The sequence below is a fragment of the Xiphophorus couchianus genome, chromosome 12, assembly GCF_001444195.1.
Source record: "Xiphophorus couchianus chromosome 12, X_couchianus-1.0, whole genome shotgun sequence".
Lineage (NCBI taxonomy): Eukaryota > Metazoa > Chordata > Actinopteri > Cyprinodontiformes > Poeciliidae > Xiphophorus > Xiphophorus couchianus.
Genome location: NC_040239.1, coordinates 22,020,597 through 22,048,161, shown reverse-complemented (window position 1 = coordinate 22,048,161; position 27,565 = coordinate 22,020,597). Strand labels below are relative to the sequence as shown.

Below are 27,565 nucleotides of genomic sequence, written 5' to 3'. Positions count from 1 at the left end.
ACATATTATATTTCTTCGACTTCTTCATTAAGCCCTACTTCAGAACCCTCTAAAAATGCTTGGAACTAATTGTTCAAACGCCAAACATATTTTAACACGCAGTAATGTGCACAGTGGAAATTGTCATAGTATTAATGCAAAATCTGCCACCTACAATCTTCCTTATCTCCACTCACAGTCAGTCAGCGCCAAAGAAAATTGCAGATGCCTGCTAATAGCACGCCATGTGTCATTGTATCCAGGTACTGTAGCTTCCAGCTGCATTTTCTTTGTAACATTTTAGATATACTCATATAAAAAATTGTGTGAATAAGTGTAGGTTCTCATCAAATAAAATGAAAGATAAATCCATGAATAGCATTGTCTGACCACATTTCCACTGTACTTTCTGCCACATAAAATCCTAATAAAATAGCTTGAAATTGGTTCTTTGTTCACATTAAAGTTTAAGGGACCTGAATAATTTTACAAGGCACTATAAATCTAATCTAATCACATATGTCTGTTTTCCTTTTTTCTCCCTGTGGTTGACCCTAATGTTTTCATTTTCTGGTTCTGCGTCTGGTGACTCCTCTGCATTTGTGTCACTTCAAAGCCCCCCTCCCTATTACCACAGTGTGATTTAAAAGCTACAGCACATCTCTGTGTGTATTTCAAAACCATTTTATCTTCTGAGTCACATCGCCACTCTCTCAGCTGTGCCACTGAGGAGCCTGCATCTGCTCTCAAGGTTTATCCTTGGTTCATACGTGTTGAGATGTTGACAAAATGTCCCAGGCCTTCTTCTTATCAGCGGAGAGAATTCCAATAGTGGGCAGAAAGCTGGAACTCCTGCAGCGATCAGGTTTATTTTTGTGTGGAAAGGTGTTGAGAGGAAGGGGCAGCAGGCTCTCCTCTGCACATGTTAGGCAGATCAGTGGTGAGCAATAAATCAAAAAAGCAAACAAAGGCCTGACACTGGATACTTGGAGCAGCACCTGCCAGTGCCACACAAACCCTGGACTTTATTATGCCAATGCAGGTCATTGGAGGAAGACCACAGACAGTGGGACACCAGCGCACGCCCCCAGTCCCCAGCACCGGAGCTTCCTGCATATTTGGATGCCGAAAGCATATTTCACTTATCACCTTGTTGTGTTTGTTGATTGGGCGGCTGACATATTTCAAAACTTGGCAAAAACAGCTGCGTGTTGTCATAGTAATTTCATCCCCCCCAAGTGGCTTTGTGTTATTTTAGTTTTTCCTTTCTCACCGCTCTCTTCTTATCTTACTCCAAAAATGCCTGACTTCGGCGTTTCTTTGCCAGCGCTAACTTCCCTCTCCCTGTGTCTGACCACAGCGGCCCGTAAAGTTCCTGCTCGGGGTCAACAACACAGGAATACAGGCTGAGATAATGTCTGTTCTGGGGAGGCCTGCGGCTGCATTGTGTGGGCTTCTTTCTGATATGAGCATTCTTTAGCAATTGTTACAGTGTAGTAACTTCATTTTATGAAGGCGCCGTTATGATCTAAATACAGTGTTTTAAATCCAAACTTATAATAACATGTATTATATACCAATACAAATATACAAACTCATTTATAATACAAATACATTTTATTATTATTGTTATTTTTTGCCTAAAGTGATTTTTGAAAAAAAAAAAGTAAAAGAAAAAAAAAACTTTTGGCAAAAAAACAAAAAAAGACTTAGGCCATTATTTTAGTAAGGTGAGAAATTAACTAGTTTTGTCCATTTAATGGCTGAAGAATAACTACTTGATGTACTATAGAACTTGTTAGGATTTTTAAGGTAATGTTATTAATGAATTCAGCAAGATATGCAATAAATAATGTGTTGCATATAAATGTGTGTCCTTAGTTGTGATTTTATGAAGATGGCAAGAGATTGCAAAATTTTAAAGTCCTTTGCCACATTCACTTTTATCTGTTTTGGTTTATTGCACCAATCAGAGGGGCAGAGCCAGTTGTGAAATGAAACATTGGCCATTTATTAAAATCTCTGCGGATGCAATAACCCACTGTTTGTAGATATAATGTAATCCCATATTCCTCAATACGTAATCACATCAGTCACTGGAAAGCATGCTGGTCTACCATATTCTTGTAACATCTATCTTGGTTGTTTAATAGTTTGCGGTACGCGCTGGATGTTGAAACTCGTTGCCGGGTAGCAAACAGGGTCATTGTGATTTAGGAAAAATGGCTACAAACAAAGTGTTTTGTTCCTCATTAGATACATTTTAGGAAAGGAACAATGATCAGAAATGTGTTTAGACAACCTTTTGAAAAACAATTATAGAAATTAGCAGCCATATTTCCCAGCCACCTTTGCTCAGGAGCAGAAAACAGAGCCTTGTTATGACACAGAACAATGAGACAATGTTAGCCAGGCATACACCACATTCCTTCCTCTCTCTCTCTGTCTCTCTCTCAAACAGCTAAATGCACTAAATTGCCTCATTAAAATTGTAAAAACACTTTAGACAGTGATTAAACTGGCCTTTGTGTTCCTGCTCTGCAGCCATAAGCCTTCCAGTTTGGGCTGTTTTGATGAATCTAGGACTTTACATTTTGCAATAACTTCTTGAAGCTTTACAGTAAAGCAGCTGTGATTCAGCTTTTGTTAATATTGTGTGGCAGCTACTTGTTTATGTCTTTGAAGGCCACTGGTTGTACTGTTGTAATAAATTGTGTATAGAAACACATTCCATGGACACATTCTGTTTGCAGGACGTAATGGATTGTCTAATAAGACTTACTGCGAGCAGGGGAAATGTGGATGTGTGTTAGTTGGCGTGTGCACACACATGTGGGAAGGGCGTGCACCGCCACAGCTCTCAAAATAGACCCCAGTGCTCCCCTCTCTAATTAGAGACATTTTGAAAACCCGGATTTTAATTTTAGACTGGCAGCTTTTGGGCCACTTGCTCATACACACAGAGTTAAATACACACTTTCCATAAAAATAACTGATAGGTCACACACTTGTGCATCTTAAATCCGCACGCACACCCTGCAACCACAACGCCAAACTCCCTGGCCCGGCCTGCTAACCCAGGCACAATGCAGCGCACTCTGTAATAAGTGGTTGGACATATCAGATGCAGAGGCACGCTCACTATGCTGAGCATCAGGACAGGGAACTACAGCGCTTCGCAAAACCATTTGTACCCACTGAACCTTTTTCACATTTTTGTGTTTCTATAGCCATACACTTCTCTGTATTGTTTTGGATAGGCTAACACAAAGCAGTGCACAACTGTAAAGTGGGAAGAATATTTTGCGTAGTATTCAAATGTTTGAAAAATAAAATTCTGAAAAACTCGACAGGCATTTGGATTCAGCATCCCTGACCTTGCAGACACATGCAGCTGCAGATTAGACAAATAAATTTCAAGTCTTGCCACTGATTCAAAAAATTATTTAAGTCTGGACTTTAGTTGTGCCATTAATGTACACTATTCTGTTCTGGATATTTGTTCAGTGTCATTGTCCTGCTGGAATATGAGCCTCTGGCCCAGTGTCCAGTCATCTGTTACCTCCTGCATGTTTGTCCTGAAAGTGGGTCAAATAAACTCGGACAAGCATTAGCTGTATCTCATAACACTAATAGTTATCCAGGTTGTTCCACCTGAGCTTTGGCTCTCTGCAACTCCTCCAGAGTTACCAAGGGCTTCTTGGCTGCTTCTATGACTGATGCTCTCCTTACCCAGCTTGAATGGTTAGGTGGATAGCTATGTCTTAATTGTGCATTACTCTTTAAAATCAAACTCCACTTGTTGTTTTCTGCAGCTTCTTGAACAATTCTTAGTGAGATGTTCAAAACTCACTCTAGCTGGTTATAACCCATCCCTGCTTTTAACATCTCCACAACTTTATCTATGTCCTGTCTGCTGTTTTGTTTGGTGTTGTGATGCAGCTTTTTCTCTAAGGCTTCAAACACACCTTTGAGTCCTTCACAAGAACACCTGGAGTCATACTGAGGTTGTCTCTTCTGACTGCAGCAGGTTTTACTGAGAGTATAAGAGTAATGGTGGCTGAATATAAACAATAACAAATTATTCATTAATAAAAATGAAAAGTGTCTCAATTTTCTTTTAGAAAATTTTTATGGTGCTTGGTATAGATTTGTCTAGCAAAAATGCTAATCAAATTCAATCAGCGTTTGACTTTTTGTTGTGCGACAGAATGTAAAAGGGTTTATGAGTCATGAGAAGTTCATATAACCAAGGATATCAAGATTTTGTCTTAAACACGTTTAATATTTTCCTCCTTCATGCATGTTGAAACCTTGTTTAATAACTGAATCACTTAGGCTATGCAGAATGATTTCATAAAAAATATTTGGCATTCAATTACATGGATGCTCCTTTTCATGACAGGCGGTAAATGGGAGTTTCAGCTTGGCAGTGTTCCCTTATTGCTGCTACAAGCCCTCTGGTGGGTCAGGCACAATGGGCACATTCACATCTTGACATGTGTTTGCTGCTAAAGTGCCTGTTGTGCTCAAGGGCATTTAGTCTCTCTGCTGCGCTCGGTGTCGTGACTCTCCGAGGAAAGGCTCAGGGTGCAAAGGGCTCCCAGGACCACAGGCTATAGGTAGAGCTCTGTCTTTCTAACAACGAAAGGGTTAAGCTTTCTGGATGCACCAATGCGCTGAATGGCCCTCCATAGTCTGGAGGCCTCTTATAAAGTACTCATTGTAGCAAAGATGACACAACCACCTCCCAGCCTGAGAGATTTCTCAGCTCATGCACTTCCATATCTCTCTTCTGTGTGCCTCCCTCTTCAAATGTGTCCACTAGCAACAATGAAAGACAAGAATGCATGTTTTATATGGACCGTTGCAAACGTTAGTAGCAGGAGTATCACAAACGTCAAATGATTTTTATTAGGATGTTGTTTGATAAACTGTGATAAAATTGTGAAGTTTTGGCATGGTTCTTGATTATCAGCATTTTTTGTTATAGGTGTCTGAGAAAAAACGTTGTTATGAATTTCTGAGACGGGAGGGAATAATTGTTGAGAAACACCAAGCTGGTTAATAGAAAATTGGTTCCACAATGCATTTACTCAGAGGGATTGAATACAAATGCAAACCACTTTTCACAAGGCGCCATAGATTTTACAAGTTCATTTCACATGAGTGAACTGGATGTTTAGTCCATAAAACAGTTTTTAGAATTTATAGTGCAATGAAAAAAAACATTATACGTAACCAAAGCAGTAGCCACTCTACAATAGTTCACCCAAACAAAATAAGATAATATTCTGCATCTGCAGCAGATTATTTTTATACTGGGCTGGCTCTAAGTGACCCGCCATCATGATTTTTTTTTTCTCACAGTTTTTCCTTCAAAGTCTGCAGACAGCCATTTTTGTAAAATCTCAATTTACTTTCCCGAAACTATACGAGGACGCAAAAGCCACACCGAGTTGAGCCAAAACCTCAGTCATCAGAGACAAAATGAAACATTTTATTCATAACATATTATCTTCCATCTAAATGAAGCGACATTATTTCCCCCCCCCCCTTTCAGATGATATGCAGAAGCTGCCAAAGACAAAAATACTGCAGAAATAAAAATGAACCCCCATAAATCAGGACACAGACAGCTTCAGACCAAGAAAGCAGTCAAATCCAGTAATTTCATCCCATTTGTTTTCATTTGATGACAACATAAAAGCTTGACAGGAAATTTGCAGCAAAACAACTTCTAACAACCGCGTTTGTACTAACAGGGACTTTGGTGAAACAGGGAACTGGACTTTTATAAGTTAAAAAAGATTCATTGTTAGTATAGGTTTCATTTTCCTTCCTATTTTCAATGTGTTTTCCACTTTGCATGAAGAACAATTTACTTTTACACATCAATTATCCATGATTATAATATTCAGTTGCCAGTTGGCATATAGTGTTATTTCTAAAGAGTATTTTATTCCATTGGCATAACGACAATACGCTACCATATTAATGGCAATACAATAATGCAGAATAATTCATTTTATTTTATTAATCTACTTTATTACACGAGAGAATAATATATCCAGGCTTGCGTTAATGAAAATTAGCATGAAACGTTATAATATAACTTCTGTATGCTTAGAGCTTTGAAGTCACTTGATAACTAAATCTAATGCAAACATTGTGTTTTTCATAAATAAATGATTAGAAATTCTCATCTAATGTACATTTGTAAGACACCAACAGAGATACTGCCTGTTGCTGCAACATGAATTATTTCTAATGTATATGATGATGATATGTTGCTGTGTAGTTTCCCCAGTTTCAGTTCGTTGATCTTATTTAAAATGAGACATGAAACGTCTTAGCAGCAAATCCATTAAGCTGATAGTTAACAGATGACAAACATTACATTCTTTTTGTTTCAATGAAAATTCTGATTCTCTCTCCTCTCCTCATCTCTTTGAGTCATGTGTTTATATTCTTAAATAGTGACGTATCCACTTAGTCCTGCCTCGCTGCTAAAATGGAAAATCCCAAAGAGGAAAATTGGACAAAAACCGACTGTACATTTTTTTTTGTTATAATACAAACAATGCAGAGTTGTTAGTGTTCAAGGACCAAATCAAATTGCTTTCAGCAGAATCTGTCCCCTCAGGGCTCAATGGTTTTCTATTATATTTTACATTAACTTAAGCACTGCCATGGCACAAGCCAGCATGTGTATTATCAAATCAGCATGCCAATTAAGCCCAGCTTAACTCAGTAATGACTCTTTGAGACCCTTATTTGAAATCACTCTCATTATGTGGCTCCCATTGGTCTCCAAACCAGGACTGGATTTTTGCCATGTTACCAACTCTTTTAAGGATCTCTTGTCTTTCCCTTTGCGTGAGGTCCTTGAGGGTAAGGGACCATTTCAGAGTTAAATTGATGTTTACACACCAGCCCAACGGGCTCCCTTTTCCCGCTGTCACACCAAAACCTGAGCTGCTTCAGTCTTTTACTCTCAAAGAGTTAGATCAGTGTTTAAGTGGCCAAGAGATTGCTTGTTGGAGCAATCCTGCATAATTTTATTTTCTCCGCAAAAGAAATGGAAGCGTAAAAGCAAATAAATATTTAGAATTATCTATGTGTTGATACTTTACAAAAACAATGTTTGCCTCTTTGCAAGGAGATGCTGGTCATTGTGTCTCTTTGCTAAATGCAAAAGAGACACAATGCCAGAGACCAAAGGGGATGCCAACTCCAGTTCCCGACTGCTATCATCCCACAACTTTTAGACGTGTCCCCGCTCTAACACACCTGAATCGAATGAATTGATCTTTACGAGACCTCTGCGGATCTGAATTATGCTGATGAGGTAATTCAGTTGAGTTGGAGAAGGGATAGTAACTTCCATAAAATGTAGTTCTTCACTCCGGCTGTACAGCCAGTCAAAAACAAAAGCACAACCTTGACTAATCTTCAAGTGTCCAAAAGTACTTGCAGCTGTTCACGATCCAAGGGACTAAAATAAGTAGAGAAAGGCAGTAACGGTAGACCTGTTTTATATGCTGTTGATTCAGTCATGCACATGGTAGTTCTGTCAGCGGACTGGCTCTTCAGCAGGTGTCCCTGAGGCTTCTTCCTGATTACGAGACGACACCCATAAAGTGTCTCAAGACAAGTTACTCTGTCTATTTAAACAAAAAAACCTGTGGTAGTGCACGGTAGTGAAAATAAACCTCCAGATTTTTGTAAATGTGTGAACTTTCTGAACACTTGACCCTTGACTCCTCTTGAGTATTTATATAAAATCTTCAGCGCACTATTAACCTCAGTTCTGAGTATAAATCCTCCTGATATTCAGATTTGGTGTTATAGTAGTCTTCTTCACTCTCATGATTGCAAGGAAGCCACAAATGATGTTTGTCTCAGACTTTGGCCGTCTTTGGTTTGGGTTTGGCTATCTCCAGGTCATTTATTTAGGAACGCTACTCACTAACTAGTCAATAAGGGTAACTTGTTGTTGAAACAGTAATACCATATTGGAGAGAAGCTAGTGCATATAGTGGTGGCTTTAACACTTGCATTGATCATGATGGAGTGCAAACAATTTTGCTGGAGTTTCAGCACATTTTGAAAAAAAGGAGAACGAAGAAAGAGTGGACTCAATTAATGAATCTTTAGTACGTACATCTTTTCTGTGACCCTTTTTTCTGTTTGTTTGCTGTGGAACCATCGGGGTAGGCAGAGCTCTCCGTTAGAGTCCAGCTAAATATTTACTGGGCAACAAAGACCATTTGAAATCAGTGCTTTTTACTCAAGTGTTTCTCATCAATATCCCACGCTAAATGCCAAACCACGCTGGAGTATTTCCTGTAAATGCTTTCAAAAAAACAAAAAAAAAAAGATAACTTTGAAGTTTGTCTGGCAGAGAAGCAGGATGAAGAGTGAAAGCATACAGACACCGAACTCACAGTGTGAAGGACCAACTCACAGGACATCCTGTTGTGTTTGGATTTACAGCATTCTGGCTTTTACGTGGATTTATTTCTTTCCCAATACGATTAATAGGAAAACTGTAGGGATTTTATTTTCATTTGAAAACACCTCTCATCTTTTTCAGCATTTGAAATCAATTTGTTGTTAAACAATTGTGACTGACGTACTATTGCAACCATACTTGCCTGTAAATAAACAACTGTGCCATCAGTACAGAGTAATATTCTGATATAAATAATCAATAATCACACTCTAAAGTGGTGAAAAAGCGCAGAAAATCCACTTTTGTTCCTTCTGCTTATATTTGATTCTGAACAAGAAGTGATCAATAATTAACAGTGAAACATGCTTTTAGTTTTCATGATCAGCCTCTGAAGCGGCAGCTAACTTTAGCATCATTAGCAGCTAACGATTAGCCAGGCTTAATATTCTCATTGTGATTGGTTGTCTGTCATTATTTGTTTTTTTGGAGACGTGGATTCTTCTTCTGTGCCAATTTAACTGAAGCTTTAACCATTTGAGTCTGACACAACAGGACAAATGAAGAAAAAGACGTCCTTCCTTTTTACTTCAAAATAAGAGTCAATTATACGGTACAACGTCATGCCAAGCCTTAAGGGCACACTTTCATGTTTGAGGTTCATCATAACAGTTTAAACTTATTTCACCTGAGAAAGTCACTGGGTAGTACTTTGTGAAATATGTCTTTTATATGAGAAATATCATGCATTTTATTATTTCAAGAAACCTAAAAAAAACCTCTTCATCTCTTTTTTGTGCAGATTGATTTATTGATCAAATTAGTTTTCTTCTTGCCATAAGCTTAACCATGGCGCAGATTGAGAGAAAAGTAGAAGACAATTTCGCAGCTGTTCTTCCTTTTGACCTTACCCTCTTCATATGACCTTTTAAGCTTTTTGATCTTTGCATAACTAAATTAAATAAAATGGCTGAAGAAGATCCTGAAGCCTGACATGTGGCCGCTCTCTTTTTTTTTTTTTTTTTTGCATGATTGGATAAATTGAATTAGCTCATCTGGTTTCTTAAAACCCCTTTGTGCTCTGAAGGGGTTAAGTGAATAAGAGATGATAAAAACGGTTTGAAGATAGCATCCATGGTGTAGTCTGAGCTAAATTAGCAGCGTGTGCTGTTGTACGTCTGATAGGTCTTGAAGGCAGATTGGGCCAATTTGGCCTCTGATCAGTGTCTCATGGCGTGCAGAAACAAGCAACCCAGGTAAACCAAAACCTCAGGAGTGATTCAGCCAGTGCTGCACTATGTGGACTTGCAGGATGGAGTCGCTGCCTCACTTTCTTTCGGGGATGAAAAGATGCACTCTGCTTTGCCTCGGCTGTCACCTGCTTCCGGACACTGTTCTGTCTGTCTGATGGCTGTCCAGGAAGTGCTCTCTCCACAACCCCTGACCTCTGAAACCGGTTTCCGAATAAACAGCTAATTGGCTGGGTTTCCTGTTTAGCCTGATGGGAATGCTTGACTATTTCTGTCTGTTTACAGAGTTGTGCCTGGCCCTCTTTCTCGGAGTTGTGCTCCCTGCATTGTTTATGAAAGAACAATGTGTTTTGCTATAGCTACACTTCAAACTTCAGGCTTTGGGGTCCATGCAGTAAGATCCAGGTTTTGCAGCTCATCTTGGCTCTTGTAGGCATCTGATTTTCATGGTCTGTTGGAGAAATGTATATTTTAGATTGCTCTAATGTGTTAATTTGAGAATTATGATGACAAATTGTGACTTACATCTTACAAGTCACATCAATATGCACCTCTGTCAATGGTTGTAGTGTGAACACTTGAAAAGAAATATGTTGTCCCTGTGAACAGACACACATGTGGGCATCCTAGCACAACCAAAGCCAACAAGTGTCCTACCCCCGTCAAATAATCATTGTTCAGCATAATAAGCTCAGCCAAAAAGGAACTATCTATATCTGAACTGTCTGCTTTGAGTTAAATGCTTTGTGTCTTTCCCAGATGTGACTTTCTCCTATCTGTCTTGAATTATTCAGCCACTTCCGGGTCTTCTGCAGTTTTCAGCTTCAGTCTGCATCTATTTACAGAATAGATTCTGTGCCCAAAGTTGAGTGAAAGACCTTAAGGCTCAGGAGTCATGGGTTCAAATTCAGGCTATGCTGTGAAAAGGCTGTTCTTCTCTAACAAGTGGCTCTATATGGGTTTATAAACATCACCTCTTTTTTATTTATTTATTTTAATTTTTTTTAGAAACATAACTCTGATAAGGAACATACTAGGCAACTGTATTAAATATATTACAATCATTTTTGTCTTAAAAGCTTAGTAAAACAAATTTACAGTAATTTTTAGTGGGGAGGTGTCAGACTTTTGATTTTAAACAACGTAATTATGGAAAATGCTACTTCCTGACAATATCGATCAACATTTCCACGGTAACTGGATCAGAAATGTATTTGCTTCATGCGCCGGCTTTTGTTTTCAAACTGTTCTGATGTCGTGGGTGGTTGTGGAAGACTAAAGTAAAGAGGTGAGTCAGTCCAGTTTATCCCCATATTACCAAGACTGGACGATTAAATGTGGTCATTAACTTGAGCTGCAAGGCGCGGCGCTAAAGGCAGCGTTTTTATTGATGTGGCAGGAAACGGGGGGGAGAGCAGAAGGGGCTGACGGCTGCTGCTGAATCTGTAAATCTCACAGACTGTTCACAGTCAGCTCCCACTTTTAAAGGGACACACACACACAGTTTCCCTCTCTCGATTAAGAACGCACTTAATGCCCATCACAAACAGCCCATTAAGCACCATGTGGTAGGAGCAGAGACGATGTGAAACTGAAGGGTGTGTTAATGATCGCTGCCGGTTGCCAGGGCGAGGCCGAGGCAGGTCTGTGGATCCAGACAGAGTTGAGGCAAGCGTGCAGAAGTCTGCTTCCTTAAAATTAAACTGGCGAGGTCACAGATGTTGGTTAAGTTTTAATATTGAAAAAAACCAGCACTGACTTTTCTGGTTTATAAGCGGTAATATTTATTTTATAAATACTTATTTATGGTGTGGTGTCAGAGCAAGTTCCACCCCACTAAATTCTGCACATGCAAAAAGTAATGCAACTGGATTTTGTCTTTTTCCATTTGTTGTATTTTATCACACAAAAGAAACTAACTTTAAAAAGAAAATCTCAGTTTGCACTGCAGTCTTGAATGGAAAACTTCCAGCCTATAAATTGGACAAATAAAACCCAGACCTCAAAATACCATATGTCCACCGTGTGTTTAAAACTTAAAAAACTCCAGTAATAGTTTATTTTAACAGTTTATTAAACTTTTGCCATCTTGTGTCTCATGAAAATGTTTACATGCACTCATGCAAGCAGGTACTACAATCTGTTTGTCAAAGTGTTCATTTGAAGTTTGACTTTTGAAGATGCAGAAACATGCTTTGTTATTATGTGCTAATAGTTATTATGAGGGAAGCTACTGATAAATCCTGATGTTTTCCCAGCTGTAACTAGACTGGAGTTAAAATGAGTTTTGGGCTTGAGGGACTCACACGTTTGCAGTACAATTTGGAGAGACCAACTCATCCAACATTCATGTTTTTGGACTGAAAGAGGAATCAGAAGTACCCTGAGAGAGCATGAGGAGAACATGCAGACTCCATGCAGAAAGCAATGCAACAGTTCTACCAACAGTTCTGTGCCACTGTGCAGCCCAGAACTATGCCATTAATGTACAATGACTTGTAAATAGTCAGAGGTTTGTTGATGGTTCCATTTTCCATGTTAGACAAAGTGCTCCTAGCCATGATTCCTCTTTGCTGCAATGCCCTGACCTCTGGCCTGACAAGACTTCTCTACCAGGCCTGACTTGCTGGTAGAGAAAGAAGTAATAAACAAGCCCTGCGTCACATTTGTAAAGACATTCTTTTGATGTTAAAAAAAACTATTCTGAATGATTATCAAGATCACAACGTCTCTCCAGTTCTTTGCTGTCTTAACTTTAATAGGAACCATCTTTAGCTAATGTCTTTGGTCAGGCTAATCTCTCATGTGACTGCAGCAAGTGAATTTTTTTTTCTTGTTTTTATTGTTTGACTTTGTTCTTCATTTCACATGTAATTAAATCTCTATGGGCTGTGAAATAGATGTTATAGGCTAGTTTTGCATTCCTAATGGGCCAAAATAGATGATCTGTAACTTTTTTTTTTCCTAATTCGCAGAATACTGAGCCACAACAAAATCCGAGTTCTGAAAAATGGATCCTTCATTGGACTTAACTCCTTGGAAAAGCTGTGAGTATTAAGCTTACATTTTTTGACAAAACCCTAAACGACTGACAGCCTCAGTTGTACACTTGGCATTTTAGAATAGCTCCCCCCCGATTTTAGTGGGCATTACTTCTGCATCAGCGGTAACCTATCTTATAGATTTATGTGATGCCTCTTTTTTGCTTGGCTCTGGACTTGCCCTTCCAGAGATGAATGGCATCAGAGAAAATCTGAGCAGCTTTGTGTGCATTTCCCCTAAGACGGGCTTGATTCCAGCAGGGAGGATGATACACTCAGACTGGCTATCGCAGAGTTATGTTGAAAACCTCACATAATTACACTTCAGCCCTTCATTATTTGATAAACTCCACTCAAGAAGACAAGATAAGAGAGATCTCTGGCAAGAGGATTGTGTTGGCAGTTCTACCTGCAGCTTTCAAACAGTCTGGCCCTCCTTCACAGACTCATAATCTCCCTTAATCTTAATGGAGTGTGAGACAAGGGATGGACACGATTACTTTGGGGACGAATCTGACAATTCTCGGGGCTTCTGGTGACGGTCATGGAGCTTTCTTTGACAATGCAGCAGCCATAAACACACAACAGATAAGATGGGAAGAAGTCTGAAGGATCGTGTTAAAGTGTTTAAAATAAAAGATTGTCCTGAATCATTTTTTTGGCTTTTGGGGATGATAGAGACAAACACTAAACAACACTGTCCTGTTTACGCTCTTTCTGTTACCTCTTCACAATCCGTCTCAACTCTTATTGAGCTTTTGATTTTGGTCACTAAAGTGTGTAAATATATTTTTGGATATCAGAGTTTTGTTTTTTTTTTGCATGGCAACAGCAATATTTCAGTATTGCAATGATGACAGCTATTCAATATATTGTGCCACTGTACCCCCAAACTTGCTTCATGTTTGTGGAAAATAGCTCAATCTTCATCTCGTCTGACTCCAGAAATTATCTTCTGAAATGCTTTGCTTGTGCAGCTGGAAGGAATTGACTTTATATTTGTTGCCTCTTTTTTTTTGGTCCTTTAAGTCTAATAACCCCTCTGAGGACACAGATACTTGTTTTACAACAGTTTCCATGAATATTTTTTTATGATATGCTTAATCCTCCAGTTGTTGCTCAACATCCTTAGAAGTTTTCTTTCATCTGAAGATGACAATTCAGATCAGAAGGTTTAATCTTACACACAGTTGGACATTAACACAGAACAATGCCCTCAAATTCATTTATATTGACTTAGTCTTATACTAGGAAATTGCTATTGGCCACAAACTGTTTGCAGTTTTTCTGCAGCTGGGCATTTATCCAGACATCGTTGTGGTGCATGTATACATTTGCATATACAGTACAGTATATATATATAAACAGGATCCTGTATGTATTAAAGGAAATTCATAGTAATCAAGTTTTTAAAGGTCAGTATGTCGGTGCTTATAGCAAACTGGTGCTTTTATGTACTCTGAGATGTAACAGCATGTCTTGTCTACTTCCCAGTAAATCTTAATGGGAACAATAAACATGTGCAGCTCCAGTTTGGTTCCTGCAGATTGGCAGAAACGCTTATTTTGCTGGGGAGGTTTGTGGTTATGTTGACAGAATATTACTACCACATGCCAGTCGGAGATGCCACCCATGAAGCTAACGAGCTTCTAAAAAAACATGGAGAGAAAGAAAAATACGGCAATTTGCCCGCAGTTGTTGACTTGTTAGTGCCTACCTACTGGAGCTCACATCAGACGTACTAGTAAAGAACAGCGAGCAAAATATGCAGAGAACACCAGAGTTGTTGGTTCTTGCCTCAACAGTGCTGCACCATGGACTCAATCGATCTGTGGGAAGAACGACATCACAAGACAAAAATGTGATAATGCAATTTGGATGGTCATGGATATTAAATTAAAAACAAAAGAGGATGGTAGCTGAAAGGAGGTCATGTGAAATGAACCCAAGTTGTTTGTTTTTGTTAACAGAGCTCCTTATGGTGTTGCAGGGTCAATAGGTTAGGTAACCTGAGCCTGCTCACAAACAGAGCTGTATACCTGATGCAGGGATAAAACTAATGACATGCAATTGGGTTGTAAAATAAACACTTAAGATAATATACTCAAAATATTATCTAAGCTGCTTAAACAATAACTTTTAGAAAGTTTATCTAACTTACAGAGTCTCAGAAATGGAAGTAAAGGGAATTTACGGATGAGTATTCTGAAATGTTGAACTTTAATTTTGAGGAAAAATGAAAAGGGAGGACAAATTCAAAGTTTCAAAACAACCTTTGACGTGCCAGCTTCCCAAACCAGAACACCAGTTGACAGGACAGAAAAAGAGCGCCTGCTGTTGCCTGGAAATAGAGGTGTTAGCTAACTTACAGAGCTGACTGGATCACTCCAAGGGAGCGGCTCCCATAGTAGCTTCATTCTGCTTGACACAACAGCTGTGCTCAGAGACAGGGTCACTTCATTGGTTGTCTTTGTGAGTTCTTACGTCGGGTTCAGAAGCAAGTGATATGAAGGACAAGCAACACAGAAACTTAATAGCAATGGAAGTAATGAAAACTTTGTTAATATGGCATCTTTCAAGAGAAAAAAAATCAGAAAGTGCTTCAACAAAGAGTAAAAATAAAAGGTGCGTTAAATAAAAGCAGATTTTAAAAAGTATGTCTTTTGTTGACTTTTAAAGGTCCGCTGATCTCAGTGACTGAGGTAGAGCATTCCATAGTCTCCTTTAGTTTTGTAAGCTGGCTCTGATCACAGAACCTCAAGGACCTGGTGGGGGTGTCGGGATGCAGAAGTCTGCTGATATAAACTGGTTACTTCCCATGAAGAGCTCTCCAAGTCAAAACCAGGATGTTGAAATGCACCTCAACATGCACTGGAAGCACAAAGCATTTGCTACATTAGCAGTGGAGTTGCATGAGAAAATTTTGAAGATTTAGTCAGAAGCCTGGCAGCAGCAGCATTGTGTACAGACTGCAAATCTTGTAGGGAAGATTTGGTTAGACTTGTGTAGAGCGCATTACAGTAATCCAGACGAGATGAAGCAAAAGCATGGATTAAGATTTCCATTTCATGATGAGACATTATGGAGCTCAGTTTGGCTGAGCTCCATTTTTATCATTTCTAAAATGATGAAAAACATAAAAACTGAGTCAGTGGCTACACCAAGGTTTCTAGTGTTAGATTTTTGCTAAAATACCAAGAAAAACCAAGGATTTCCTTTAACTTTACAGTTAATTTATCTGGTGCAAAGATTATTATTTTTCTTCATCTAATTTCAGAAAACAGTTAGACATCCAGCTTTTTTATTGAATGTAGGCCTTTTATCAAATTGTGCAGTTTGGAAACCTCGTTAGGAGGAAAAGAAATGTACAGCCGGATATCATCTGCATAGCAATGACCAGAGATATTAATAAAATATGACAGTATGGAACCAAGAGGGAGCAGAGAGAGCAAAAACAACTATGGGCCTAAAACAGTACCCTGTGTAACACCAAACTGAACAAGAAGACTAATTTACTGGATAAGAATGAGGACAACCACTTCAAAACAGAACCTGATATACTAACCCAACACCTTTTTTGGCCCATTTAACAGGGTCGGATGGCCAACAGTATGAAAAGTTGAAGTCAGATGTAACATAAGCAGCACAGAATATTTACCTGCGTCATGGTTTTGTATGTTAACCAATGTTTAAAGTCATGACTCATCGTGCATTAGTTATTTACTAATTAAACCTTTCTGAAGTTCTGATTTAGATCATTTATATGTAAATAAACTCATTGCAAGCTATTTATGTATGAATTTGCTTCAAACTACTTACACAGCCAAGGTGGTAAATGTACACTAATGCCTTCAAATACATATTCTACTCATATGAAAGATTGCTCTGGAAACAACAGTAAGAGTTAAGCCTAACTTAGCTCATTTGCATACTAAATATCAAGATTCATATGTTTTATTTGTAGATACAGATTGAATTAAAAGTATTTATAATTATACATAAATTCAGGCATTAAAGTGCTTATAAAAATTCAAATAATACTTTTTTTCACATGTCAGAACCTCTGACGACATTTGCGGGAGAAATGTTGTCAAATCTCAATGTCCAACAATGAGATTTGATGGTGGCCCTCTTCCTGGAGGACACTTTGAAATCAACAAGATTTGAAAATGACCTGCAGAAGGAAAGGTCAGATATATGTGTTTGTATTCACTACAACATGGAGTTCAACTAACACAGACAGTCGCTTATGGTCCACAGTGGGAGATGCAAGCTTGTGAAGAGATAACATAAATCATGCGGACCGCATTTCACTCCTCCGCCGCAGCCTCGGCCTCCTCTCTAAGGCAAAGCAGTGGAGGTCTACCGCTCACTCATACGTCTCCAACTTTTAATTGAGTACTCAACGTAGCTTGTAATTACACTTGAGCTCATAGGAAAATCACCGTCTGTTGTAAAAGAAATAAAATAAAATAAAAATAAAAAAACGCCCATTGAAATTTACAGTTGTAGCCTTGGAAGGGTTTGATGGGATCGACTGGGATGTGAGCTTACAGCAAAGGTTTCACTGTTAGTTTTCGTCATACTGCGAGATTACAGTTTTTGTTTTGTCTCCTCGCCCCACAGTGACTCCTCAGGTCCTCTCATTGTTTCCAGTTTGGCGTCTACATGTGCTTGTCATTTGCAGTAGTTGTGAACACTTACTCATATTATGTGGTCAGTGCTGTAATCAAAGGCCAGCCCACTGGGGCTGAGTAAACACACATCAGGGAATTACACTGCATCTCTGCCCCAAAGTGACAAGGATAAACAAAGCCTGCTCCCTTAACTACACACACACACACACACACACACACACCCACACACACAGTTTTGGTCTATTTCTGGTGTGACTCCAACATCGACTTCTTTACTTCCTAATATGGAAAGCTTAACGTATAGACTGTTATTTTTAAAAGTGTCTGGTAATTCTTCTGGTAGACACACACACATTCACCCCTACACTCTGCTCTCACCATCATCTATTCAGTGCTGAAAGCAGACTGATCTGCTGGTGTTGGGAGAATCCAGCTCGTGGGCAGGCCACCCTCCTTCAGGCTGGGGCCAGACAGCGCAGCAGTCCACACAGTTAGCTCTTTCATTGGGACAAAACGCCTCAAAGCCACTGTTGCCTTCAAAATCTGCCAAACCACCCAAGTACCGAGGAGCAATTTAGGCTTGTTTGGTTTTGCCCTTTTACTGGACTGCTGTGTTTTTGTAACTCTTTTAAACTGACTTTCCATCCAACAGCTACATTTGAATCTTGGAATACCTTGTGTCGTTCCACCACTATAAGGCTGAACACAACCATTAATCATATCTGGATCCTGGGGCAGTCCATGCTCTTTGCATGCACAATAATTTACCTTTACAAGATAGTTCTGGATTTTTAAAGTGAGGTCTGGTTAAGTGGTTTTAAGTTCATTAGTTTGACCTAGAGACAAATCTAAAAGTTACTCTGGGATGGATCAGGACCCATGAACTTCATCTATTTTCAGTAGCTAGCTGCGGTGATATGGGCTTTATGTGTTATGTATGCATATTAAATATTTGTGTCAGTACCGTAAAGCCATGGTATTTGTGTATTCAAAGTTAACATGACTCCTACAAGACAATTTATCTGCAGGTAATATATTACCTGCTTGCAACCTTAACAGAGCCTTACTTCAAAAGTCCCTTTAAGATCCACCATGAGTCCTCTTCTTCTGTACTTATTTGAGTTTCTCCACCTCAGTGCAAACCCTTAATGACAGAAGCTCTCACTGGCAGCTGCACTAAAGAGCCAAGAACTTTATGAGTTGTGGACAGATCCCAGCAGCCTGTCCTGTGCTGATTTGAGGTAAGGTAATGAGAATAATGAGTAAAGAGAGCCCAGGCAGTTTGGCTACTGTCCAACTAGGCCCCACTGCACCATGGGACACGGGACAGGCAGACAGGGCACAAGGGGCCCTCATTACCAGGTCTGTTCACCCAACATGGAGAGAGGGTGCAGAGAGGAGGGGTGCAGAGGCCAGCACTGATGATGGATGAGGCATCAGCAGGGTGTTTGAAGTGGACAGCTCTGAGAGGCAGGAGCCAGGCTTGTGGTTGGGAGTATTTGATGGTTTGAGGTGTTGGCAGCATGATGGGATATGTCACCAAAAGAGTCTGAAGTGACCAACACAGTAGGTACAGTAAAAATATTGCTGTGCCTGCTGCATTTTAGAGAAGAATGCACACAAAATATTAGGCGGATTTCATATTCGCTTTCTTCAACAGCAGGAAATTTAGGGTTAGTTTTGATTTACACATGTAAAACAAGAGAATAAGATGATATGCTTAGAAAACAGTTTCATGATATTATTTTATGTACACAATAGTTTTAAACAAAATAGCAGGATCTAGTTATTTTAATTTGAAACTAAAGCAACTATTACTGCTACTGCAGTCAAAACAATAACTGTGAAAAAGTGATGTGGAGCCGTGTCAAGTTTTTAGAGTCCGTGTGTCACTTTTGATGTCTCCCAATTTAAACTGTACATATTTATTGAAATTAACACTGTATTTTAAATTAATATTTTTTCAATATTTGAGAATCAATAGAACATTTAGTAATGTAATTTAATGCTTATGAAAGCCTCCTAGTGGTCAGATAAATATTAGCCAATTTAATTGAATATATTGTCACACTATCAGTTTGGCTTTTGATTTCAAGCATTCGGCATGCTGATGTAATGAATCTTCATCAATTCGACTAAAGTGTTTTCACGAGATGAAGTGATGGTTCTATTGAGTTATTGCTGCGATATTTGATAAGCAATCGTGTAAATGTTGTTATGGTGATGCACATATAATGTGTGCAAACTAATCTGACACATACACGAAACGATGCATGCTATGATGCTAAGAGTGTAGAAAGAGTATTATTTTCATTCAATAAATGTAAAAAGTGAATTTATCACAAAGTGAAACACATTATAGATTAGCTACACACAGATGGCTACTTGAAAGCTTGCATTTTTGGTAAGTATAGTTAATGAAAACATGACATTTAAAATTAGAATATTACATCAGACCAAAATATATATTTATATATATTTGTGAAAACTGAAATGTGGATTTAGTTTAATACCTGCTTAAAGTTATTTTCAAAATGTACTTTTAATATGACAAACAAGACCCTGTAAGTGAAGACTAGTGACCAACAGAGTGTCAGAAGTGTCTGCTTCTCGCAGCCTCAATCAACCCACCTCCTGGATTTGATCTTAACAAACGACTCTCTGCCCTCCAGGTTATCATTTATCATTAATTAATAATGTAATATGTCCCAATTTCAGACTGCCTCAAACCAAAATAGATATTACAACCTGTATCTAATTTAATCTACAATTTTCTGGATGATGCTACTAATTACTCCTTTAATCAATGTGGTGATTAATTAACCCATCAGCTTTTGTGCTGTTACTATATCACTACACTTACAGGCAGCCTCCTTCTTCAGCATAAGACGGAGATTCAGAAGTGTGAGAGTTATTGCCACACATAATAAATGTGATGGATGATGATCCTTAAGATTCCACACCAGGGAAAGTGGTAGTGATTTCCTTCAGCCAGCTGACTGGCAGGGTGCAGCAACAGATGTGGGAGGGTCAGTGCTGTGCCCATGCAGCTGGAGAAAACCCGGGTCACTCCGACACTTTCTCTGATGTCTCATAAAAAGGACCCTGAACTGGAGCAACAGTTGGATGGAAAATTTTTGTGGTTTTGAACCATAAACCATTTTAAAACCTTGACATTCTTTACTACCTCATGCTTAGTCAAACCCAACTCATAACCTTTGGAAACGATATTGCCTGCTTTTACAAGAAGGTTGCATTTGGTCACAGTGACTGGGTCTCTCTTGAGCGAACTGCAAAATTACCTCTGCCATTCTGTGTAGCTGGGGTTAGGAAGAGGTCCAACTTAAACAACTTTACCATCTGATACAAGGGAAGTGGAGCCAAGCTGGCTAAACATGGTACGCTAGTGGTTGAACAGAGAGGATCGTGAAGAGGAAGATGAAGGGTTAGAAAGACAAAAATGTACGACTACAGTTTGTCTTATATTAACAGAGATTAACTTTACATCTGCCTAGGCTTAGGAAATTATATTCATGATATATCAAAAGTGGGAAGCAGTATAGTGGGTTAAAAACAGTGGATCGTTTTCAGAAATGGCGAGAAGCCTCTCAGTCTTGAATAGGCTCAGTAAGACGAGGGTCAGATTGCAGCAACCCACCACTCCAAAGGAAACAAAGGACAGCAGTGGAGGTTACAGACAGGAATCTTGTTTCCACTTAACAACAAAATGCACATTTGCGTAAGTCTGTTTTCACCCACACAACAGTGAGTCGCTGCTTGTTAGGCAGAAGTTACCTAATAAGACTGTATGACATTAAGGGGTGGAGTGGGTGAGGAAGGGGTTAAGCGTACTCGAGAGTGGAAACAGAAAAGGGGGTGCTGCTGGAGTTGATAGACTCCAGATGTGTCTTTCAGATAAACTGTAGGAAAGGGGTGTGTTTGTATTGCAAGCCTAGCTCAGTCAAGGCTCTGGGGGTTTATTCAAACAGCGAGCAAGTCGTCTCATAAGTCCATTACTAAATTGTATGCTTCATATCCCCCTTGCTTTGTCACATACTCTTTCTGCAAACATGTTGGCATTTTTTCCTCTGGAGGCACTCAAGCAGTCTCTGGACTTGCTTCCTTCACTTCCGTTTCTGCTCCTTTTCCTCTTTTTCTACATGTCAGCTCTTTGGCTCTCTGGTCATTCCTTCCATTTTAGGCTCTCTGCAGGCTGTGATCCACCTACTGGAAAAAACATTCCTTTTCAATGAGAAGTCAATTAGTAATATTGACTTCAGTTTGATGAAAAAAAAAGTGAAAAGCTGTCTTTAAAACTTTTGTTGGAGGAATAAATTTACTGAGAAACTGATGTCAAACGCGACTTCAGTGCACCGACACCATGTTGAACATGGTTAGGGAAACTGGTTAAAATGAAGCAGCTAAGCAAACAGCCTGATCTATTCTAAAACTGTTCAGATCGAAACATATTTAGGTATTAGAATGGTCCAGTCAAAGTCCAAACTGAGGATTTACAGCAAGACTTGAAAATTGCTGTTCCCTGTCATGATCCATCTGATCTGTCTGAGTTTGAGCTACTTTGCACATAAGAGTGGATTAAAAGATGTGCAAACATGGAACTGATAAGTGTTAAAGGCCTTTCAGTGCAGAATGAACACAAATGCACACCATACGTTCTAGATTTCTGTTTCTAAAATATATTGAAAACCTTTTATGCTCCACTATTACGCACTACCTTGCGTTGATTGATAGCATACATTTCAAATAAACTGCACATTGAAGTTTTACTGTCATAAAATACGAAAAGGTTCAAGGAGGTTTAAAACTTTTGCAAGGTACTCTGCCATCAAACCCATAACTGAAATGTCTGTTTTTGGATACTTTGATTGGTTGTAGGTCTCTTAAAAACCACTGAGTTTGGCCTCTCAACAAGCCTCAGCTGGAGTCAGTAATGGTTACAGTGTTTCTCTTGGCAGGGACGGTCTTCATCTCTTTGTGCTACAGATTATAGAAACATATAATCAACTAAGGTAATATGAGAATTCAAATAAAAGTATGCTTTTAAAAACATGCCCGTTCAGACTGCTGATTGCCATGCAGAGTTTATGTCCACGTCTATCGTGCGTGCAATCTGCACATAATGATCAATGAAAAATTTTATATGCTTGTAGAGACATACGTATTTCGAGCACATTCCAGCTGGCATAACACCAGATTTATGAAAGTAATTGTACCTTTTGTTTCTTGATGTTTCCTGGCACAGCAGTTACTTCCAACCCTAAAGTCAATCAGGTGTGTCCAATCTGAGAGGAACCAGAAAAAAAAGAAAGAAAATAATCTGGGGAAGGAGCAGCATAGCAGGAAATTAGTATAAAAAACAAGAGCTCTGCAAATCCTGGTTTCCTGTTTTGGGGGAAGGCAGGAGCTCGTTTGGGCCCTGCATTACAGAGACCCCATTGTGAGCAAGTGTGTTGTTGAGTAGGGAGGTGGGCTCCACAGGGCCAAACGCAGGGGCAATTTTTGCTCAGTTTTGAATCCTCTAACCCACCTACCCCTCCCCCTGAGGGAAAGCTAGCTAGTAAAAAAAGCAGAAAAAGGAAACTGTAAAAATAAACGAGTGAGGGCCTCAGCGAGAGACGCCAACCAGACAGGAAATGACACGCGGCATAGGAATGGTCTCCAGTGATCTCTGTCAGCAGCCAAGGTGCAAGTTAATACCAGGTACTTATTAGAAACAAACTGGTCTGAAATCAAGGGAAAGGTGCATTTAAAGTAAAGATTTGATCTCCTAATTGGTATTTCTTTTTCTTGAATAATTATCAGCAGGAAATTCTTGATTCCACTCCTTGTTTAATATTTAATCTTTATTTAACCAGGTGAGAAGTCTGAAAACTGGTCCATTCACGATGTGGACCACAGAGAGTCTGGCGATAATGAGCGGCCACTGCTTAGTTCCTGTGCTTTTTCCAGCTCCCTCCTGGCCCAAAGGCTCAAACAATGTCCGCTCTCCAGGCCCTGCTGCTGGCCTGCTGATAATAGAGCACTCCACGTCTCCATTAAAACCCTCCCGCTGCCGTAGGAGCACACGGCTCCTCTGTAGGACTGCATGGGGCCCAGGTGCTCATCGCCTGCACACCCGCAGAGGGTGACTCTTCAGAACAGCCGGAGGAACAGCTCCATTGATCAGGGGGAGTTTATGAGGAATGAAGAGAAAAAAGAGGACATTCTTAATTGCAGCCTCAGATGTCAGACAATGACTCTTTTTTTGGCAGGGAGGGAGCTTGAGTCTGTCACAGTCAAGTGATACAGGCCACATTTAGAGAATTGGATAGCGCACTGCACTTTGGAGTCCATAATCTGAAACTTAAGAAGACGAACCGCTCACAGTCGTGATTCAACAACAGCAATGCTGCTTTTTGAAAAATGCTGCTTCTGAGGAGCACAGTAGAAGAAGAAGAATAAAGCTACATTTATTTCTAGGATCTTAGACAAATATATATTCACTGTCAGCAATAATGAGGCTTCAAAGTATCTCTTCTCTCTGCATTTGTCCTCTCCCTCTGTGACAACTGTTGTCATCAGTGTCAAGACCGCTGAGCTTTGAAGTTGTTGTCAGGGAGAGCGAAAGCCAACTCTAGAGGGAGTAGACACAAGTCATCGCCTCAGTTTGAGGTGAAACCTGGAGCTAAAGCTACTGTAGGTTAAAAATAAGGCTGGAAATATATCAGAAGTGTACAGTTAATGGCTAAGGCTCAATCCCTGAGGCTCTGGGTGGACTGAGATGGTGTTAAGGGCCGACACATGAGCCTCACATCCTGGCTCGGTGGGAGCTCCTCCACATTCCCCAGCTTGGTGATAAGAGAGCGCGATGAATGAGAGTTGGTTAGCTATTGTTACCCAGTAGATCCATGGACAAACAAATTTTCACCCATTTATTCAGACAGGAAATACATATCTGGGATGTGTTTATATGTCTTCACCCAAATCCTAAGGGGAGATACACCAACCAGAACTTTCCTGACCTTTACTTTTGTAAAGCTTTGTCTTGCCAATACAAATTTTAGCAGGTTTCTCCCAAAGACCTATAATTAAGAGCTCTTAAAATATTTTCCATCTAGCCTGGCCAGTTAATAATGAGCTACATTAGCAGCAGAGGCAACATCATGACTTATCATACAACTTCATAGTTGTTTCACTAACATTTTAAGACAAAGCCAGTTATTCAATATCTGACAGTTTATTCTGGCTTTACAATCTTATGTTAGCAAGTAAAGCTAGCATTACCTAAATGGCAGTCCCTGTATGAGAGTGTTTAATTCTGTGATTTAAAAAAAGTCTGCCAACCTTTCTATAGACACTTTGCAAATAAGCAAACAGAGCACTACTGCACTACTGCACTACTGCTCAGTTAAGTCTTTCTGTTATGTACTGAAAGTCTTGCTCTCTCTCACCTTCTCACAGCCTGAAGAAACCCATACAGACATGACACATTTTGTGTTGGAAGCCATTTTGAACACCTCACTGATGCTAAAAGTAAATAACTTTAAGTTGAATTCTCACAGCGATCGTGTTGTTGATACTGCAACCAGACGGCACTTGGTATGATGCATTTATTGATTGAATAAAAGCTTGGACGCTGTGGTTTCTGACTGGTCACAGGTCATCTCCCAGTCAAGCAGAAAATTGACCAATTCTACTCATGAGTTCATTTTTTAATGCATCACCACTAGATTGTGTTAAAAGGTTCACCTTCAAAAACTTGCTGTGTGACTGATAGACAGCTGGTAACATCGTGTTGCTTAGTACATTCCTGATTTCTACAGATCTGCTATAACCTGATTGTGTTTTAGATGCCATTTTGTTGTGGCCTGTTAGATGCTGAAGCCACGTTTGAGTTTCTACACACAACAATGACCCTGCAAAATGATTTGTGATTAAAAAAAGACTTCTCTCAACATAACAGAACCAGACTGGCTTACTTCAACATTGTGCGTACATGTTTAAGAGATGATGGGATAATTTGAGCATTGTCTTTCAACCTCCAATATTCTGATGTTTCATTGTGGTGCAGCATAATCTATCGCTCCCTCATTCCATCTTGTACAAGCTGTCCAAGTTTCTTCAGATGGGCAGGGATGAAAGGAAACCCCGTGCTGTGATCTTGTAAACCGAAGATTTGAATTCTCCTCAGAAAGCAGAAATATCTTTTGACAAATAAAGAAAGAGACCTCAGGCTAAAACCAGCAGCTTAGATGGATACACAGGTCTACGTCAGTAAATCCCCAATTTACAGCAAAACATACTCACTTTGCTGTGTGTTCTTGTTAGGCCACACTATTTTTAGCAAAACCTTCATCTTTGTCTTTTGACTTTTATGCACTAAAATGTCAAATGACAAATTTGTTACAATGATAAAACTTCCAAATTTAAACCAGTTTGAAAGCAAAAACAATTTTTTAAAATAGCATTTTGGATTCGTAATGTGGATTTAAGCATTTTAACACTGTCCAAAAACATACATGTTAGCTGAAGGACTAAGAAAGTTTAGAAACTTGATGGATGAAATTTTAATATATTCATCCTAACTTATTATTTAAAATAAACTAATTCTCTTTTCCTTTTTGCTCTGCACAGAGTCCCAAGTTTTCTCATTAGTTAGAACATTGACCAAAAATCTACATGAAATAAATAATCAAGTGGCATTACACTATCAATCAATCAATCAAATTTTATTTGTATAGCACATTTAGCAGCAAGGCATTTCAAAGTGCTCTACATCATAAAAACACAGAAACACAATGCAAGATAGAATCAACTAATACAGAATAGGCTAATAAAATAATCCCCTTATAACCAAATGAAAGCAAATTAATTTATGCTAACTATAGTTTCAGGATGGCAGCAGCAGTAGTGCAAACATGGTTTATTAAAAGAATATGAACATTTTAATTGTTTATCTTGTTGAAAGCAAAATATCAATTTCCTCACTAAATCTGAGCTGGTTTTCGACATACACGGTTATAGTTGTAGCATCGTTATCACCAAATGGGAAACTTGGACTGAAATGCATGGAGGTCAGCATTAACACAGCAAACGCTTACTTTAGTATGTCTGTGAAAGGGACAGACAGAGAGAGAGAGAGAGTTAGAGAGAGAGACACCTCAGGGAGAGGAAAAGGCGAGCAGTGCCTCATCTTTCAACGCCACGCTAATGAGTCCAGCGACACACAAACAGGAAGCTGGAGCTTTGTTCTCCTGCTGTCCAGGTCAACAAATCCAACTGACACACAGAAAAAACTAAGTATATTCAGAGTAAGACAATTAGCACATAAACTGTAACAGATCCACAAAGCCATAAACACTTGACAAATGCAGAAATATAAAGTATTTATATTTATCTTCACTATTTTTTTTGTAAATTATTGGATACATCTGTTTTAACTTGAGGGTAAAAAGTGAATATGTGTCAGCCTTTATGAAAATAATCATTTCCTCACATCCTGTCTGAGACGGTGCCTTACACTTACAGAGCTTGGCTGTGCTCTCCAACACAATGCCTTGGTTTGAGGCCAGAAAGCTTCTGCCCCATCATTAGAACCTCTCTTCCGTCTGTAATCATATGAGCAAGGGCTTAGAAAGATCTTGGACCAGGACAAAACCAATAATCTGTTGAGCGGAGCCCCATCACACCGCATGTTGTAGTTTTTTTTTTGTTTTTGTTTTTTTTGCTGGAAGCCATTTTCTAAAACAATTTCCCCTACCCTAGTTTGTCCAAAAAAAGCCCATCTCCTGGAAAATGGACCGAGCAGCGGTTAGGAGATGCCTGAGGGTTTGAACTGCATGAGGCAGTGTGGTCAAGAGCAGCAATCACAGACAATCATTGTTGAAAATGTGCCCTAAAAGTCCCATGAGGACTTCCATACTACTGAGCTATTGTGGTTAAAAAAAACAGCAACAACATTACAGATCTTTTTTTTTTTTTTTTTTTGCCAAAAATAACTTCTATATCAGCTCCAGCAGAAACTTTCATGACCTGTCCATCTCCATAATTCAGCTCTGTTGCTTCCACTGAGCTATTAAAGTCTTTGGTTCCAAACATATGCAGGTTGGTTGGTAACATCTGGCTGAGTAGATTGACAAATAGTTTGGAAAGTGAAACGAGAGAAGGGTGGAGATAATAGCAGCAGATAACACAAAATGAAAC

At 39.3% G+C, this 27,565-nt stretch overlaps 1 protein-coding gene across 1 annotated transcript in view; it reads left to right on the top strand.

Moving 5' to 3' along the window:
* adgra2 (adhesion G protein-coupled receptor A2) overlaps nucleotides 1-27,565 on the top strand; it is a 48,151-nt gene that overhangs the window by 9,154 nt on the left and 11,432 nt on the right. The window contains exon 2 of the mRNA XM_028034047.1: nucleotides 12,660-12,731. Within this exon, the coding sequence (XP_027889848.1) occupies nucleotides 12,660-12,731 (72 nt within the window). The remainder of the gene's footprint in view (nucleotides 1-12,659; nucleotides 12,732-27,565) is intronic.